General features: G+C 33.2%; 2 protein-coding genes across 14 annotated transcripts; one reads left to right on the top strand and one right to left on the bottom strand.

The window, feature by feature from the left end:
* The first annotated feature begins 1,323 nt into the window (after nucleotides 1–1,323).
* Nucleotides 1,324–9,208, top strand: LOC108209055 (chromatin remodeling protein EBS-like). Of its 9 annotated transcripts, XM_064080222.1 has the most exons (9): nucleotides 1,324–1,728; nucleotides 2,234–2,396; nucleotides 2,542–2,890; nucleotides 2,996–3,146; nucleotides 3,228–3,335; nucleotides 6,894–7,236; nucleotides 7,319–7,387; nucleotides 7,691–7,795; nucleotides 8,908–9,208. In XM_064080222.1, exons 6-8 carry the CDS (start codon nucleotides 6,911–6,913, stop codon nucleotides 7,770–7,772), a joined length of 477 nt encoding a protein of 158 aa, XP_063936292.1. In that variant the 5' UTR covers nucleotides 1,324–1,728; nucleotides 2,234–2,396; nucleotides 2,542–2,890; nucleotides 2,996–3,146; nucleotides 3,228–3,335; nucleotides 6,894–6,910; the 3' UTR covers nucleotides 7,773–7,795; nucleotides 8,908–9,208. The 9 variants fall into 9 exon arrangements, with proteins under 9 accessions (XP_063936292.1, XP_063936286.1, XP_063936296.1 ...); XM_064080216.1 differs by having other exon boundaries at nucleotides 2,542–3,146; XM_064080226.1 differs by lacking the exon at nucleotides 1,324–1,728 and adding an exon at nucleotides 4,964–5,033 and having other exon boundaries at nucleotides 1,866–2,396; nucleotides 2,542–3,146; nucleotides 3,228–3,330.
* A 1,334-nt stretch (nucleotides 9,209–10,542) lies between these two features.
* Nucleotides 10,543–16,772, bottom strand: LOC108206912 (protein STRUBBELIG-RECEPTOR FAMILY 8). 5 transcript variants are annotated; one of them, XM_017377346.2, is made up of 16 exons: nucleotides 16,427–16,770; nucleotides 15,553–15,685; nucleotides 15,380–15,451; nucleotides 15,207–15,272; nucleotides 15,035–15,109; nucleotides 14,849–14,920; nucleotides 14,611–14,682; nucleotides 14,457–14,522; nucleotides 14,291–14,356; nucleotides 13,908–14,206; nucleotides 13,475–13,731; nucleotides 12,318–12,589; nucleotides 12,102–12,237; nucleotides 11,245–11,387; nucleotides 11,000–11,156; nucleotides 10,543–10,859 (listed from the first exon to the last, which is right to left on the bottom strand). In XM_017377346.2, exons 1-16 carry the CDS (start codon nucleotides 16,530–16,532, stop codon nucleotides 10,758–10,760), a joined length of 2,094 nt encoding a protein of 697 aa, XP_017232835.1. In that variant the 5' UTR covers nucleotides 16,533–16,770; the 3' UTR covers nucleotides 10,543–10,757. The 5 variants fall into 5 exon arrangements, with proteins under 5 accessions (XP_017232835.1, XP_017232843.1, XP_063936273.1 ...); XM_017377354.2 differs by having other exon boundaries at nucleotides 15,035–15,106; XM_064080203.1 differs by lacking the exon at nucleotides 15,380–15,451.
* Between the last annotated feature and the right edge of the window lie 1,312 nt (nucleotides 16,773–18,084).

Below are 18,084 nucleotides of genomic sequence, written 5' to 3'. Positions count from 1 at the left end.
AATTTTATTGTTTGATCACAAGAAATGAATTAGATCAATTTACGACGAACATTATCCTATTTTTATTAGATCAATTTACCGACGGACATTATTTTATTATTTTTTGTTTACATACTGGACATCATTACTAATAAGATCGGAGTCGATAAAAATTCGCCACATAATTAAAAAATGGTTGTCAGTTAGTGTACATGAACAAATACTAGAAAATCTGATATATTAAAGAAAAAATGAATTTTTATTACTCAACTATTTACGTGTTTAAAAACGTATCACTGAATTACAAAATATTTTTTACATTTTTTTCTTGTAATTAACGTTAACTTAAATTGAAAATAAAACATTTTTTGATTATTTGATTAATTTTTTGATTTACTTGGTAGCTTGAAAACATACCAGAAATTATTCATAAAAAAAATACAAATAAATTAGATGACACTTGATAACAAAGAAATCTTCAAACTCTTTTCCTGAATTTTGGTTCGGTCTGGTCCGACCAAAAAGAGCCGAAGTTTTAAAACTAAAATAAAAATTATATTATAAATAAAGCTATATTTTATGAATTATTTAAAAATAGTAATAATATTTGTTAATCACCAACACTTCATCAAAGATAGATTTAATTAAAATTTATAAATTATATATTATTATTACAGTATATAAGATGTATATAGAATATATATTATATAAATATATGTTATATATTGTTTGTAATATTCGGTCTGGATTGAAATATTTTTAAGGACAACACAAATTTTATTTCGGTCCAGACCGAATAGACCGAATTTCTAAAAAATCAGGATCGAACCGAATTTACACGGTTCCTTTCAGTTAAACAATACTCCCTCCGTCCCATTTAATTCTATACACTTTCCTTTCTGTGATGTCCCACTCAATTCTATACATTTCAAAACTTTCCCAAATTAGTTAATGGGTCCCATCACTTTCTCACTTTTCTTTCCTTTTCACACTACTTTTTACTTCACTATCACTCTTTTATATATTAAAAATTAATGGGTTCCACCACTATACCCACTTTTCTTTCTCTTTCCCATTATTTCATACTACTTTATACACTTTTCTTAGTCAACGTGCCCATTTCATATGTATATTATTCAAGGGGACGGAGGGAGTAGTTTTCATGAGACATTTTAGTCCATATCACTTGTCGATCCAACTCAATGTCTAATTAGTTATATGTATTGAACACATAGTTTTTTTATATATTTTCAAATAAAATAGTGATGTATTTTCAATTATTTTCAACCTGAATAAGTTATATAACTAATAACTAGTATATATAAAAAATTAAAAAAAAAAAGTTTGTAAGTGATGTAAGCTTGTCCAGAACCCTGTCCGATCTATATATTCCCCCCCTGTATATATACATGTATTAATGCAACTATTCAGCGCTGCTTATAACTGAAATCAAAAATCAATTTCCTGTAAAAAAAATGAAAGGGACGATGATTAGCAGCTCTGCACGATACCCTCAACATGGGTCATGCTATACCATAAGTATAATGGCACTATCAGAAGGAATCATAGTGATCATATCAAACGAGTTCACCCTACATGTTTGATAAATTGTGCAAGTGAATTGGATCTTCTTCACATTGATTCAATTTGAAATGTTTCACTGTACCGTGAGAATCCTCTTCCCTTAAATCAAATAGTGATTTTATGCAGAAGCACTTGACCATAGTCACTCATCAGTCATCAGGGCAGGTAAATCATTGGTGTTGTCTCTTTTTTTTCCAAGCATTATCGAGAATATCCAAGCAGTCTTGTCGCTTCTTTAATTTTTTTGGAAAAAGCCAAGTTCGTGCACTTTAAAACCAATGTCTTCTCTCTAGCACCTTTTACGGGTGAGTGAGAAAGCTATTCACTAGAAACAAGCTCATTTATCTAGCCATGGAGTATGAGAGAATTCACAAACTTCAGCTACGCTCCCTTTGCTTAACAATAACACTGTATATATTTCAGTATTTGTGTGCTCTTTTGAAACAGAGTTGTCACCACTATATTATCACTGTGTCTGTATGAAAAACATGGCTTGACTGCAATGGTTGTATTAAAAAAAAATTAAATTTTGGTGGGAATTTAAGTGTGTCTTTTTGGTATTTGAATGCATGGTTTGCTGGGTCTTTATAAAGTGTTACTCATGGGTGAATCTTTAGTATTTTCTGATTCCAGTAATATGTTTCACTTTCGATGAATGGGTTTTATGCAGACTGGTCGTATTTCTCCAACTAAATTGAGGATGAAGCTTATGGATCACCAGAATTAAAAAGATGATTCTGATATTATATCAGCTCGGACGCATCCTAAGCTTCAGGATATCGAGTTCGTCGAGAACAGATTATTAGCTTCTAATGTTGATTATGATGAGCAAGGTCAGTGGTTGATTCACCGTATCCTTGCACCTAAATACATTTTCAAAAGCAGTCTTATATATACTATTGGCATTTGTATTATTAGTTTGTATTTGAACAAAGGCCTATAAGTATGTGACGTTACAAGTCCATTCTTCAATTGCAGTGTGTAGTACAGGGAATGCACCACTGAATTCCAGCTTGAGTGGGCATGGTATCAAATGATGCTGAAGCGAATCAGAGTTCTTTCTGATAAAAGGAATTTACGTCAGGAGATCATGGCAATGCTCCGGGCCAAAATGCAGAGGGCTGACAGTGTTAATTCAAGCTCAGTTCACCCACTGAGAACATTAGACGATACTCTACGCAGATAAGTTGCCTTTTTTAAAACTCTCAATTCACGCGATTATCATGTGATTTGCTGTTCGGTGTAATTTTTGTCAATATATGCAGGTACATAAGCGAAAATGAGTTAATTTATGTGAATCAAATTTTCAGGAACCATTGGTTTTTAGGTGCTATAATATTTTGAATTTTGTTCGGAATATGTTTGTATAAGTGGTGATATTTTAAATTATGCACTAATTTGCAGCTGATTGTATCCATCTCTTTTTGCACAGTCCGTTGGATCAGAATTCGTATAAGCTGTTGATTTTGAAAAGACGCGCCGAGAATCGCTGTGTGAAGATTTTTAAACAGGAGCGTGTTCCAGAGACTGAGTTACAGGTCCGAGTTTTAACCGTGTGGCGTGTTCCAGAGACTGAGTCACAGGTCCGAGTTTTAACCGTGCATATCTGGTCAGTAATATAATCCCCCCCCCCCCCCCCCTAATTATTGTGTTTTTATGTCCAGACAAAGCTCGAGCCTTTCTACCTTCAATCACCTGTGAGTGGTTTGATATCAGATGGAGGTCTTGCATAAGACATCCAGAAAGTATCATCATTTTGACATATCCGTGAGGTTTCTATTTTTCTACTTCTTCTTTGAAATTTGTTTTCCTATTTTCTGTAGGAAGCCCGACAGAAAGTGCCTTTTGAATCTTTTTAATATCCTTTCCCCTTCTCAATTAAAATTAAGGAATCTATTTCGGTGCCAAAATTTTGTAGCTTGTTTTTATGGTTAATTAAACAAAGGGAATTCGTCCAAAATACCCCTTTTTTAGAGTTTTATTGCACATTTACTATCTTGTTGGTTTTATTGCAAAACTACTATGTTTTTAAAATAAAAAGTTAGCAATTGCATATTTACGTCCTCAACGGTCTCCGCTAGGTTTCCTCATATGCAGGGTCTGCTGGGTTTGCTTCATAAATCTCTCTCCTTTACCATCTTCCGTTCTTCTTTCACTCTCATGTCTCAATTCTCCCTATCCTCTCTTCTCGCACTCTTTCTTTCATCGCCAAACATCCAAAAACTCCATCAATTTCTGGATGGCTTCGTCAATCGGTGGCTTCGATCTTTTAGACTTAGGTATTTATGAGAAAAGCCCTTAAACAAACTTTAACTTTAATTTATATATTAGTGTTTTAAAATTTCGAAAATCTGAATATTACACCTTAAAGTAGAATACATATACTTTCTAATAATATGAATTTTATAATATTTTTCGATATACAATATACAGGCAAATTTTGGTCAAAATTTGGTCAACTTGACCATAAAAAATTATACAAGCCAAAAAAGTTGGGACATAGGGAGTATATTTAATAATTTCAATGAAAAATAATAATTTGAATTAATATACCAACAAAAAATGAAGTGCAATGTATTATGTATATACTTGGTTGAGATTATTGAATTTTAGAGAAATTAGAAATTACGACTTATCATATATGAATACAAATTTTAAATTTTATCATAATCATATGTTTAAGTTCATGATATAAATATAAATAATCAAATTTCTGAAAATTTTGAATCATTAAACATTGTTTAAGTGTAAATATATCAATTAAAATTTTGAAATATAAATCACAGGACATTATAATCTCCAAGGTATCAAAGTTTGCTTCTTTTACAGGTTGTTAAGGTTTATTATTAGGTAGATGCTCTTAATTTGGACGCAAGTTTGATTGCTTGGGTAACTTGGTTTACCTGAATTTAAATGTTAATTAGGACTAAAGTATGGCATTTATGTATATCTGGATAAGGCTATCAACTCATTTTCTTCACGTTGATACATCATTTCGAGTATTACAATTCAATCATTCAGAGCTTACATATTTAGTATGATGTTCAAATAGGTAGTTAGGGTTATGCCAGCACTACGATAACACCCCTAATATGATGTTGTACATTGCGACATAACCACACTACGAGCACAGAAGTATTTTGATGGTCTACTAACCTTACTAGGTAGTGAACGGTGAAAAGTATGTTGGAAATATGATACCGCAAGTTAGCTAAAATATGTAAAAGCCTTAGGAAAAAAATACATGCCCTCAAGTTGCAGCTTCTGGAATCACCATCTGCAATTGCTTTGACTTTTTGGATTCTTTTACAAAGGTTAAATAGTACAGTGTAATGTAGAACTTGTAATAGTTTAAAATAAAGACCTCTACAAATTATAACTAAAGCTCATGAGTTTTCAGGAAGGAAATCTGATACGAAGCACTTTAATAGTATCTACAAGCAGCACCTACTTCGGTTGAACTACATAAGGTAGTATATATGTTACTGCATTATTATATACTAATACAAATTTGAGAGGAGAATTCATTTAAAAATAGTTACCACATAATGTATTATTATGTCTTAGATTATTAGTACTCATACTATGAATATGCTACATGTAGGACATGTTGCTTCTTGATTTATGAACCGGAACCAATGAGACTAGAACTGTACAACATTTGAGGATTAAAGATGGATTCGTTTATTATCCTATTTCTTTTCTAGCTGCTTTTACATGTCAAAAAAAGCTAAAACCATAAAGATGAGATATCTTACATGAAATACAATGCTTAAATTTCTAATACAGATTATTTAAAAAATATGCAATTGGGAGCCCCTGATGCAGGGGGGCATGATGCAGGACAATTGAATATGAAAATACGAGAAAAGTTCTTACTTTACTAGTGAGTTTTGAGTTGAATTAAGCTCAAATCACCTTACAGTGACATAAATAAAAATCAAAATAAATTTTAGATTATGAATATTATTATAGTTAATCAAACATGTATGACTGACATATAAGAAAATTCGATATTGAACTGTTGCTAATTACAGAACAAGATGGACTGTTGCTAATTACATCTTAGCATAGCTCTAGATTTTCTTTACATATATTGTATAAAATCATCAGTCCATGTTCTTTATAGGAAAAATATAACCAAAACAAACCATTATAATACATTATTTTGAAAGATATATAAATATCAATTGTTTAAATACTTGTAAGAATATTTTAATATATTTTACATTAAATTTATTGAAATTCTAAACTTGCTTCATCATCTTGAAATAGTCATCCAAATCAGTAGTTTGTGATTTAACCTACTTTTACATTCATAATTCTTTGTCAAGGGAATGTACCTCGCTTCCTTTAGAATATACAACAATCTGGGTTGTTAAAATGTTGTAATTTTTTTCTTTGTGTGGTGTCTTAAGTGGAACTTTTCATTGACAGGAATGCATGTTCATAAATATTTTGACTACAAAATAATAGTGCATTGGAAGAAATAAATATTTTAGTTATACTCTTCAAAATACTATAGACACCATATATGAGATTCAACATATTGAATCAAGGTTAATGTGTAAATCCCCAAGCCAAAAATCAGAATCAAATCTTTATTTCTAATTTTCTATATCTACATTATTATTTTTCTTTCCGTGACATTTACAAAGTTTACTAAAATGGTATTCAAATTATTACTTTGAAATCTTTGTTTTTTCTTTAAGAACAAGATTTTCATATTTTCGCTCTTTATTTCTTGAACTAGCTTTTTAGTTGTGAAATTATAAATGCGTGTGTTCTGCTTTTTAGTTTTATTTTCCATTTACTTACCCCAAAAATCCAAGGGTTTTCAGAACACTCTAGAACTCACCTAGACTCTCGATTCCTCTTGCGGAGTAAACATACTCCATCTTCACGCCTTTATCAATATTTTGAGTTGCTCGATAGACAATTCATTTAATTTGAAGACTGATGGCGAATCTCTCAATGTCAAATACTAGAAAGCGGACACGGGAAGCAGATTTTTACGAAATCAGGGGAACCGGTGAAATTGTTAGGGGTAATGTGTGTGTGTGTGTGTGTGTAAATGCAAAGATCTTACATATAGAGGCATCGTGTGTGCGTGTGTGTGTGTTTGTGCGCATGTTTTTGTGTTTAGAGAAATATCTGATTTTCAATTCATGACAAACGGAATTTGGGCTTAGGTGAATTTCTTTGTTATGAGAATGCCCAATATTTAAAAATGTTTTCTATGCATTCAAGGACTGATTATATGGTGCAATGATAAAGGTATTGTGTTATTTGTTACTGCGTACGATAATTATACTGCTGATCTTTTGTAGCTGGAGACTGCGTACTCATGAGAGCATCTAAACCTGATGCGCCACCGTACGTCGCTCGTGTGGAAAATTTAGAAACTGATAGAAAAGGTAGAGTTAGTGTTCGTGTGAGATGGTACTACAGGCCAGAGGAGGCGAGTTGTGGGAGACAACCATTTCATGGAGCCAAGGAATTGCTTTTGTCAGATCACTATGACAATCAGAGTGCCAAGACAATTGAAGGAAAGTGCATTGTGCACCCTTTTAAGGAATACACAAAGCTAGAAGATGTTGGAGCTGAGGATTACTACTCTCGCTTCGAGTACAACGCTAGTACTAAAGAAATCACACCCGATCGTATTTCAGTGTGAGTATTTCCTGATTGTTAAATATATGTTTGATTATTGGATGACGTGGGTCATAACTTTTATGCATTTTCTGAATTGAAGATACTGCAAGTGCGAAATGCCTTACAATCCAGATGATTTGATGATACAGTGTGATGGTTGCAAAGACTGGTATGAGCATCTTTATTTTGTGATTTATGTCAATTTTCTTATACATATACCATATTTTCATTTTTAAAAGTTGGAGAATTTAATATCTTTAGGAGCAAACTTGCAACCCTCTCTATATACTAAAGTTGAATTCGAAAGAAAAATGTGAAGATGAAACCTTCTGGTACAATGAGCCAACTTTAAGGAATAACTATTGTTATTTCCTTTTGTATGTTTACAAAGTCTCTTCTATTAAATTTGATATCAAAGACCTTTGTAGAAGTTTCTTAATTCTGCTACATTTGTTTTATGTGCTCCTTGTAGGTTCCATCCAGTCTGTGTGAAAATGACTACTGCACAAATAAAGCAGTTAAGTAACTATCGGTGTGATCAATGTTCTTCTTAACATTGTGAAGTACTCCTGGCTAGGTCAGAGAACTCTTTGTCTATTTTGCTTCTTGTCATTACTTTTGTGTGCCTCCTTTTTATTTTTTTCGTGCAAGCCATCTTGTGCTCTATATTATTACGTAAATTTCGCACAATATCTCTATTTATTCATAATTGAGATATAACTGGAGGATGAGAAAATTTGTAAATTGGTAAATGTTATTTTGTGCAAACTTCTTGCACTACCCATGTCGATGTTCATCCAGTTTGTACTTTTTTCTCTGGGTTCACATTGCATCTTCTCTAAACAATCTAATATGTGGCTTTTTTAATTATCTATGAAGGAACGAAATAATTATGGCTCATTTGTTTAAAATAGTACATAAAATTGTGGAATGAATGTTATGGCTTTACTCATATAAGCAGACATGTTTTTATCTGGAAACAGAGGTCAATAAATGGTGGAAGTGGTGGGATTAAGGGGTTTTGCAAAATAATTTTATCATTAATATGAATCTGATGTGTACAAAGTACCACAGCTTGCTATTATTGACATCAATAACTTCTATTTTACCGTAATTTGGAATATCTCATATAGGATCAGGACTTGTGCTCTGTAGAATGGGGGTTAATAAGTGCTGTTGTGTTGTATTATTCTTCATTACGTAGTAATATAGATATCACTTAGCAAAAAAAATATAGATATTACTTGCATGGAACTTAGACTTGTCAATCTGTGATTTGACATATAATTAATCTATGATTTCAGTCATGTTTTTAGGACCCTCAACTTAATATCTTATGTAACATTTAAGTATTTATTTTACTGATACTGAGGGTTGTTTATTCAAATGAAGAACAGTACATTAGTATTTAGCAAAAAAACAGTTAATTAGTGTTGGATGTCACTTTTCTCTGTTCCTTTTTAGATGATTTGGTAAAATAATATCATAACTTATATCAAACACACCCTTTGCCTATATATACATGATGTAGCCTGGTTACCAAGTTGCCACTAGGCTAGAAACCCAAATCGGTTTAGTAACATCATTAGGATTATATTACACAAGTTACAAGGTTGAAATTAAAGAAAATTCAAATATGAATATCCCCGCTTATAAATTTTGTTTAAATATGCTTCTGAAACTGTACAGGTTGCCTGCAAATGCCAAAGACAAGACTGTTGTTCAATTGCTATGGTCCAAGTGGCGGGGAAAAAGCAGCTGGTTTTTATTACATTTTGTTTTATTAACTGAATTACTGTAATAATGCACTATTTTTAGCTGCTTAGGGCCTTAGGTTGGTGTTCTTCAGCAATTACCTGACTTTGTTATGTTAAAAGCTATCAATTGTGTAAGTGTTTTATTTAGATGGTGAGTGTTGATGGCAAGCAGTACTTTGTGCAAAGAAAGACTCGGGGAGTTTAATTTGGAATTGTAGAAATTTTATCGGGCACAGGCTATTTTATCTTTTTTGTTTAGCTTTGCAAGGAAAAGGAATATCAATTGAAGCAGTACACCACATGCTGACAGTAACCATCTTAATTCACGGGCGGTTTCGACAGAGATTTGAAATTTTTTGTCATTAGACTATTTACTCCATTTAAAAATCTATCATCGAACTAAATATTCTTTTTCCGCAAACACTAATGTCGCATTTGTTTTTTGTTTCAGTGATTATTTTTAAGTTTGATTGTCTAGCGTTAGAGTTGACTGTCACCGATGATAAGTATTATTCAATAAGACCGATTTTTAGTCGAATTGGGTTTTGAACATACTAATTGAAGATTTATTTGAAAATTTATAAAATAATTTATATAATGAAGACGGGTTCTGGAGAGAAAATCATTTTAGAAGATCATGAAGTTGGACTATCTAAAATATTCGTAAAATTGTACTTGCCTATTTCTAAAACTGTTCGTAAAATGTTTTTAATTCAAACTAACTTTGTCTAACCTATTTCTAAAATATTTCATGAAATATATTTAATTCAAATTAATTTTGCCGGACAAAATAGAAGTATGTATGATAGTTCTCATTGTTTTATTTAAAATATTAATATTATGACATATTATAAATTTAAATATATGATATATATTTAACTTTTTTTTAGAAAAAAAGAGGTTAAATGTTATAATATGATGTATTTCAATCGAAATAATTAAAATAAATTTAATAAATAAGTCTTTAGGTATAAGTAGATTTAATCGATGTGTTTAAATCAAAAACTCAAATGTGTTATAATTTCTAATAAAATATAAGTCTTTTTTAATCAGCTCAAATATCAATGAAATTTTAGTTTTACAATATAGTATTGATATAAATCTTCCTGTCCTTACTCCTTCCAATTTATTTCTTGACTTTAAATTAATAAATCTAATCATAAATTATTTGTAACCCGAATATAACAACACTCTTCTTACTGAGTGTGGAGATGTTATATTTTCCGATTTTTTAATGCAAACCTAATTTCATGACCATTAACAACGGCCTTTGACAACTAACCTATTAGTTATGTCATATCACCTTTCTGGGAATATGGTGTCGACTTGTTCACTTCAAAGCATTTTAAAAGTTTAGAGTTTTCTTATCAAAAAGAGATGTTTAGAATTTTATTTGTGAATCTTAATGGAAAATATATACACCTAAAACTAAAATTCCATTTAGAATCCAGCACAATGGACGCAAATGACTATATCAAGTGCATCTGATGTTGTACATTGCGACGTAACCACACTACACATACAGAAGTACTTTGATGTTCAACTATCCATGCCAGGTATTGAGTGGTGAAAAGTGTGTTGTTAATATGATAAAATTTCCACAAGTTAGCTAAAATATGTACCCTCATTAGGAAAAAGACATACATGCCTCCAGTTTGCATCTTCTGGAATCACCATCATTATTTTGAATTAGGGCCGTTAGTGATCTTGACAAACGTTCAATAATGCATCCTCTATTAATTGACCCTGACAACATTGTTAGGATTATAAAAGCCTAAGTCCTCACTCCTCACTTGATCGCCTTTTTTGTACACTTGCCCTTTGTGACAATTGGACCAAAGCTTGCACAACTTCAGGCGCAGAAGGCCGAAACTCAGGTTCGGGCTGAATATTATTAAAAATGTATCACCTTTTACGCTAGGAAGTAAAAACCCACATAAGCTAATTCATGCAATTTTACAGCATGGCTTTCGTAGAATTATGCTAGGTCATAGTCATACTATCCTACATGTAAAAAAATATACCTGGACACAGAGGGAAATTATTTCAGCCAATTGCAACAAAGATTTTGCTGCATACAGGCCGTTTAGTGTAGGATCAACCATCTTTGCCAGAGCATCTAAGTCATGAAGCTGAGGAGTAGCCCATCTTACAAGAGACTGCTCTGCTCTCACCCTTGAACTGCACAAAGAAACAACCAACAGGAACCTCCTATGTTTAAATACCAGATGCAGAATTAGAGTTAGCAAATGTGCAACACGAGTTCTACCTATCCAATGGCTTGCGGCCTGTTAATAGCTCCAACATCAATACTCCAAAACTATATATGTCACTTTTTACAGTGTATATTCCAGACAAGGCAAATTCAGGAGCACTATAACCAAATGAACCAACCATTTTAGCTGATGATACCTACCTCACAAGATAAAAACAACAAGAAATCTGATATAAAGATCAAGAAAGTAAAATCCAAGGATATAAAATCTGCATATAATGTACATGAAGAAAACTGAAAATCCTATGATGATGCCCTTGGCTATCTATGCCCGGTAGTTGAGACAGTCATAATCAGTTGCATAAATCATTTGTTACAAAATCCGTGCTTTGTCATAGAGACCTTCGAGAACTCACTTTACACGAGACCTTCACAGATTTGAGGCTACTCCTTGTTTCCAAAATCAAAGGTAATCTTCCTATTTGCAAGCAAAAATTAATAAAAGAATTCCATCTTCATAATCAGTTTGATATTTCTCCTTAAAACTAAATCGAAATAAATAGAAATAGATTATGCAAAGAGTATGACAGACTGGGAAGATTTGAATATCATACGGACTCCCTTTTTAAAATATAAGGAAGCACTGGTTTCTCCGTACAGAAATCACACTTATCCATCCCAAATTGATATTCACATGCAATTTTCAGTTTTCACAACTACCAAAAGAAAATCTACTTATACAAGTAGGGTACCTGTTCTTCCTACATTCAAATGAATGTAAGTGAGTTTATATATTTAACGCTGATAATTGACCAATGTATGGCTATTAAATGAGTACTATGCTTTTGATGATGACCTCTCGAGCACAGTAAAGCTAAATTGGAAAGTTAACAGTTCCCAGCCCCATTTACCTGTCGCTCTGTATTTGGTAGCAGAGCAGCTAGGCCACAATCTGACAAGTAGGGATTCAGCTCTTGGTCAAGTAATATGTTTGCAGACTTTAAGTTTCTGTGAACCACTGAAGGCAGGCACACTTCATGCAAGTACCTGATTTAAGAAAATTCAGAGGAAACCACAAAAGCATAGTAGATTTTACATACTCGAGATATGTAGTAGATTTGACATACTCAAGAGCGCGAGCAATGCCAAGAGCCAATTTTATACGAACATTCCATGTCAACACTTTAATCCTATCATCAGACAAGTACAGCATGTCTTGCAAGCTCCCATTTGCTATATAATCATGAACAAGAAGACGTTGCCCGTGTTCTGTACAATAACCTGTTAGGGGAACAATGTTTGGGTGCCGAAGGCGTGACATATGTGAAATAGCTTCTAGAAAATTATCTTCGTCTTGCAATGACAATGCTGCATTTTCAATCTTCTTAATGGCCATCACCTGTTGAAAAAACATGTAAACTTCATCAACTATATTGGAAAACATTTGAATGATATGCTAGCAAGGGAAGTTTGGTAAGAAACCTATTAATAACGTTTCTTAAGAAGGAAATGCAGTTAAAATAACAGAAGGCTACTGAGCAGACAAAACTTCAACACTTGGTTTAACAATCAGGAGGGAAATAACAGCTCGTGACGATGAGGCAATCTCAATGTTAAAGAGAATTGAATTTTTTAAGGGGAATCCCTTCGCTTTAAATAATGAGTCAAATACGAAACAACTTTTGTATTCAGAGTAAAAGCCAACTTTAAATTAATGGTGAGACAAGGTATTCTCAAATTCAATATATTCCAAAGATCATTCTACAAACTCCTCTTATTGGAAAAGACATTTTGCTCTTAAGAAAACAGCTTAGCTTTGAGTTCAAGACACAAGTTGAAAGTTTGAGGGACTTAAAAATGCAATATGAATATCAGCATCTATAGAATGTAATGGTCAGTTATGCTAGTGACGGCTGATCCAAATATAGCTGGAAGCCATGGAGTGCATAAGCCCCTCTACAAATAGGGGCGAGAATTTGGTGCAATTCAATAATACATTTTCACTGTACCTTAAATGAAATTAAGATTTGCGTTTTGTGAATATATTCCTATCCTAAGCCTTAAAGGAATCAAATTTCTCCACATTTAGATTATAGCATCATATCTAAAGGTACAAATGAATATTTCTAAACGTAAAATTGTTGGAAAGTGCAATCCAGTCTTTCCCTTATAAACTACGAGTCTAAAGCCTAAGTTAGTTTCTTAGCAAATAGGCATTCATATGACAAACACATCATACACGGCTGCTACGGAATATAAAGATTTAGGATACCAGTTCGCACACCTTCCCATTATGGAACTGTCCCCTGTAAACACGACCAAGGGAACCTTCACCAACAAGTTTTTCTTGACTAAAGCTGTTTGTTGCGCCTTGAAGACTGCCAATATTATAAGATGTAGCAGTTACGGGTGATTTAACTACATTGACAGACCCATTATTTCCTTGCATCTTGTGAGACAGCAGGTTCTCTGTAGAAAGAGATGTTAAATTCAATGTCGTTGGGGTGGGTTTTACTCTCTGCTCATGGCCCTCATTATTCACTGCAAGGCAAAGCATGAAGAAAATTTTATTTACATTTTACTGATGAAAAGATTATTGGCGGCAAGCTTTATATAAGAAATATTATTGGAACTTTTGAGTTATCATGACTCAGCAGAAATCTATATAAGTATATGTGTGATGTAGTTTTTTTGAGAAAGAGAGAACTGTTGAGTACCTTTCATTTGGATACGAGGAATATTTCCAAACGAATGTTTTATTGTGTTGTCATTCCTTTTCTTTTCTCGAACTCCTGCAAAAAGGACAACCGCAGCCAAAACTACCACCACTAAAGAACCCAAAATAATGGCTACTATAGGTCCAACTGTCAGTCTGTTCTTGTTTCCTTTAACTGAATTGCATGACTGGCCATCAGAACCCCAAGATGTGAGTGAACCTGAAGAAGTATGGTGATGTCTACCAAGCGGCCGTGGAGGAGGAGGTGCAGGACTCTCATCAAATGAATTCCTGTCATATCTGTTTAATGCTAGTGTTATGACAATATTGTTGCCAAGCAACCTTAAATTGTGAGTGTAGAAAGTATTCAATGTTCAATCTTACATGAAGTTGCTAATAGAACTGATCTTATGTGGTATTGATCCACTAAAATTGTTGTTTGCGACATTTCTGAGGAAATTTTTCATATACAAAAAAAAATTGTAAAAGAACTTTCTTTGGGTTAATCTGCTATAAGAATGTGATATAAAATTACACTAAGCAAACTTACAAATCAGCCAAAGGCAACCCTTCTAGAACATTAAGTGAACCAGACAACTGATTGTTCTGCACATGACTACCAAAAGTGCAACATCATGATAAGATTTCCAGACCTCCGCAAACTAAGAGAATTTGAGGAAGAACTAGCACTTTAAGAAACTCACAGAACCAAAAGATTTGACAATGAGGCAAAGGAAGTGGGAAGATATCCAGTGAAGTTGTTGTGAGAGAGATCCCTGTTATTAGATCGATGTCAAAGGATTTACATGTTAAAATATAGAACTCAAAAATTGATACTGCACGTTTTCCGTGCATTGCTGAGCACTGCCATCAAGTGTGAATATTATTTGATAGCTAAAGGAAAAATAGATGATATGTATGCATCTGACTAAGAGATTTTACATGGTCAGAAGGTCGGTAAGATTTGCAAATATATCTCCAATAGACTGACCAAGCGAATTGCTGCTTGTGTTCCTGAAACCAAAACAACATATATTCTAGAAATATATGTAGCAAGTAAATACATTTAGACTGAATTACGTTTTGAAATTAAAGTACCACATTCCTGATCCTACACAAGCAACTTACAGATAATTAAGAGAGACCAAGCTAGCAATAGAATAAGGAAGATTCCCACTGAAGTTGTTGTTTGCAATATTCCTGCTTCATGTAATGGATTTGCATTACCACATTGTGCAGTCTAACTAAAGAACTTATCGATACAATTTAAAATACAAATTCAGCAGATATTAAAGATTACAATTTAATAAGATTCGGTGGTAACTGATAAGGAATTGACTCATGAATCCTGTTGTCGCTTACGTCTCTGACAATAAAGACCAGATCAAAAACATATAAAGAAAGGAATCAGACAAAAGCTTCCCTGAAGTAAGTTTAAACCGAAATACTATGATTGTACAATAAAGCACTTACAATGTTTTCAGTGAACCAAGACTCGAAAGCATGTAGCCCATTGAGCCACTGAGCCCTAGCCCAGAAATTTGACTGCCAGATGACAATTCCATTTTATCGTTCAATTCAGACTAATAATTAAAGATCAAACTAATTTTATATACGCCATCCAAATCGTGTATAAACACACTTACATAGAAACAATAGAAGAACCTTGACAAGTAATTCCCAACCAGGATTCCTCACATGGATCACCACCTATTGATGTCCATCTGCTAAGCTGTGAAGAAGAATTCAATGAACTGTACAACTCTTGTAGTGCTTCAACTGTCAATCAACAAAAAACACATTCAGCACGAGCAACTATACTCAACAGGCACTCACATTAACTTCAAATACAATAATAAACCAAGATAACAACACATTCCACTACACAACATTAAATTTTTCTAACAATAAACCAAGATAACAACTCGTGCCACTACACAACATTAAATCTTTCTAACGCCTCAAATCCCATCGTTTTAACTCCCACTTGTATCCTCAAATTTATCCTGTTTTAATAAACAAAACCAGGCTCCATAAACTATTACATTGAAATTTCAAACCCATTCCAAAATTCATATTCAGCACCACATTCGAGCATTAGCCTATTTAGTTGCAAACATATAACCTGCACACACATATATACACAAGTCACTGGCACAAAAAATGTAGCAGATTCAAAAACTTATAATTTCTCAACATCGCAACAAACTTTAACAATAATTGTCCTCATTTACACAATAAACATGACCTAAATTAGTTCCTCTTTAAATAAGCAGCTACGGAATTATTATCAACTAATTTAAGTTATAAATTAATCAAAATATAACTTACAAAGCATATATTACAATCAGGATCTGCAGTATGTTTTATCTATCAAGCAAAAATTTATCGAGGTTTTACAGTACATCGCTAAAATCAGTTCCTTAAGAACTTTCAGTATATTATAAACGCAAAAATAAACAAAACAACAAAAATCAAAATATATAAATGTATAAAAATTATGACATTGCGAAATTGTACCATCAGAAGAATCAGTGATCCCTTGAACAACACTAAAACTGAAAATTAACGCTATCAGCAGCAGAAGACGAAACTCGAAACGCAAATGCGTATATTTAATGTTCATTTTCTCGAGAACAAGTTGATGTTTACAATCACCGAACTGTACTAAACCTAAACAAACACAACGAGATCATCATTCAAGTGAAGTCACTGAGAGTATATATAAACTGTGCTCATCGTCATTGTTGCAAACATTGAAAAATAATGATCGAGAAATAAAGCGTCTCTCTCTCCCTCTCTCTCTCTCTCTCTCTCTCTCTCCTCTCTCCTCTGTGTGTGTGGTAGCTCAGGTGCAGAAATTAGAAATGATCAAGTTATGAGCGGGTACAATCAGTAATGAGTCTGTGACTATTTTTGTTTGACGATAATGGCCTGGGTTGTATGCGATATTACGGGCTATGCCATTAATTGAATTTGCAATGAGTTTGTTTGTGCAGCTGGATGGAATGTTTGTATACTGTGGAGACCGTGATTCTTTGAAAATGATGCTATTTGTCCGTTTCTTGGAGGAAATTCTTTATGTTTTTGACATTGTTCGACTTGTTTTTCTTCTTTGGAGTCAAATGTGATATATCAGCACAGGTAATTTGGTTTTTAAAATAATAATTTATAAAAGATTAAAATGCAACATGTGTACACTAGATTCGATAATTTGCAAGTTGTATAACCAGAGTTTCGTAATAGCATAATGGTTGGCACTCTTCGAGAGTGTCAATTTCGACACATAACTCAAAATATTATTTTTTATATTCACACTCTTTCAAATTATTTTTAGCATCTTTCTTTCAAAATACACTCCAATAGTTGGCACTCCAAGATGCCAACTTTATTAATAGAGAAATAATATTTTTTGTATTATTAGGACCACAAATTCTAATTTTATGTATTATTGGGACCACAAATGAAGTTGGCAACCCTACCTTATGGTTGCCAACTTTAAGCACCCCAAAATGTGCCCATGCCAACTCACTTGGCACCCCAATAGCACCACAAAATCTCCAATGAGGGCGCTAACGAGAGTGCCGGTCCATATCATGCCACATGGCATTAGCACCCCTTTTGGCACCTCCCGAGATGCTCTAAGGTCTACTTGAATTTTGGGTTTATTTGCAAAATGTGTACTTCTGTTTAATGGGCGTTACGTTTGTGAACCCTTCCAAGTGGTGTGTCAAGGGCCGGCAATTTCGGGTTTCGAGTCGGGTTGATTATGGGTCAACCCGAATTCGACCCGAACCCGAAAAACTCCAACCCGAATTCGTATTTTACGGGTCGAATTCGTGTCGGGTTGTCGGCCGGTCGGGTCCAATATCGCCACCCCTATCGGTGTGTGCGCGCTTTAAAAAACCGAAGACTTTAAAGAGCCATCATGCTTGGTTTCATATATTTTGAATTAGATTTCTTATAAATAAAATTTTAATGTATACTTTTTTTTAATAAATAAAATTAATTAAAAATAAGTTATGGAGTATACTTTATAGAAGGCATAAAATGTGTGCCGAAAACACAAAAAATCTATATAAAAATGAGTGGAGCGGAAGGAGTATTAAAAAACTAAGAACTTGTTTTCATAAAAATATTATCATTTTGTATTAACTTTTAGAATAGCTAATGCTTAT

The sequence above is a fragment of the Daucus carota genome, chromosome 1 (assembly GCF_001625215.2).
Source record: "Daucus carota subsp. sativus chromosome 1, DH1 v3.0, whole genome shotgun sequence".
NCBI classification, from domain to species: Eukaryota; Viridiplantae; Streptophyta; class Magnoliopsida; order Apiales; family Apiaceae; genus Daucus; species Daucus carota.
This window is presented reverse-complemented; position numbering and strand designations above follow the sequence as displayed.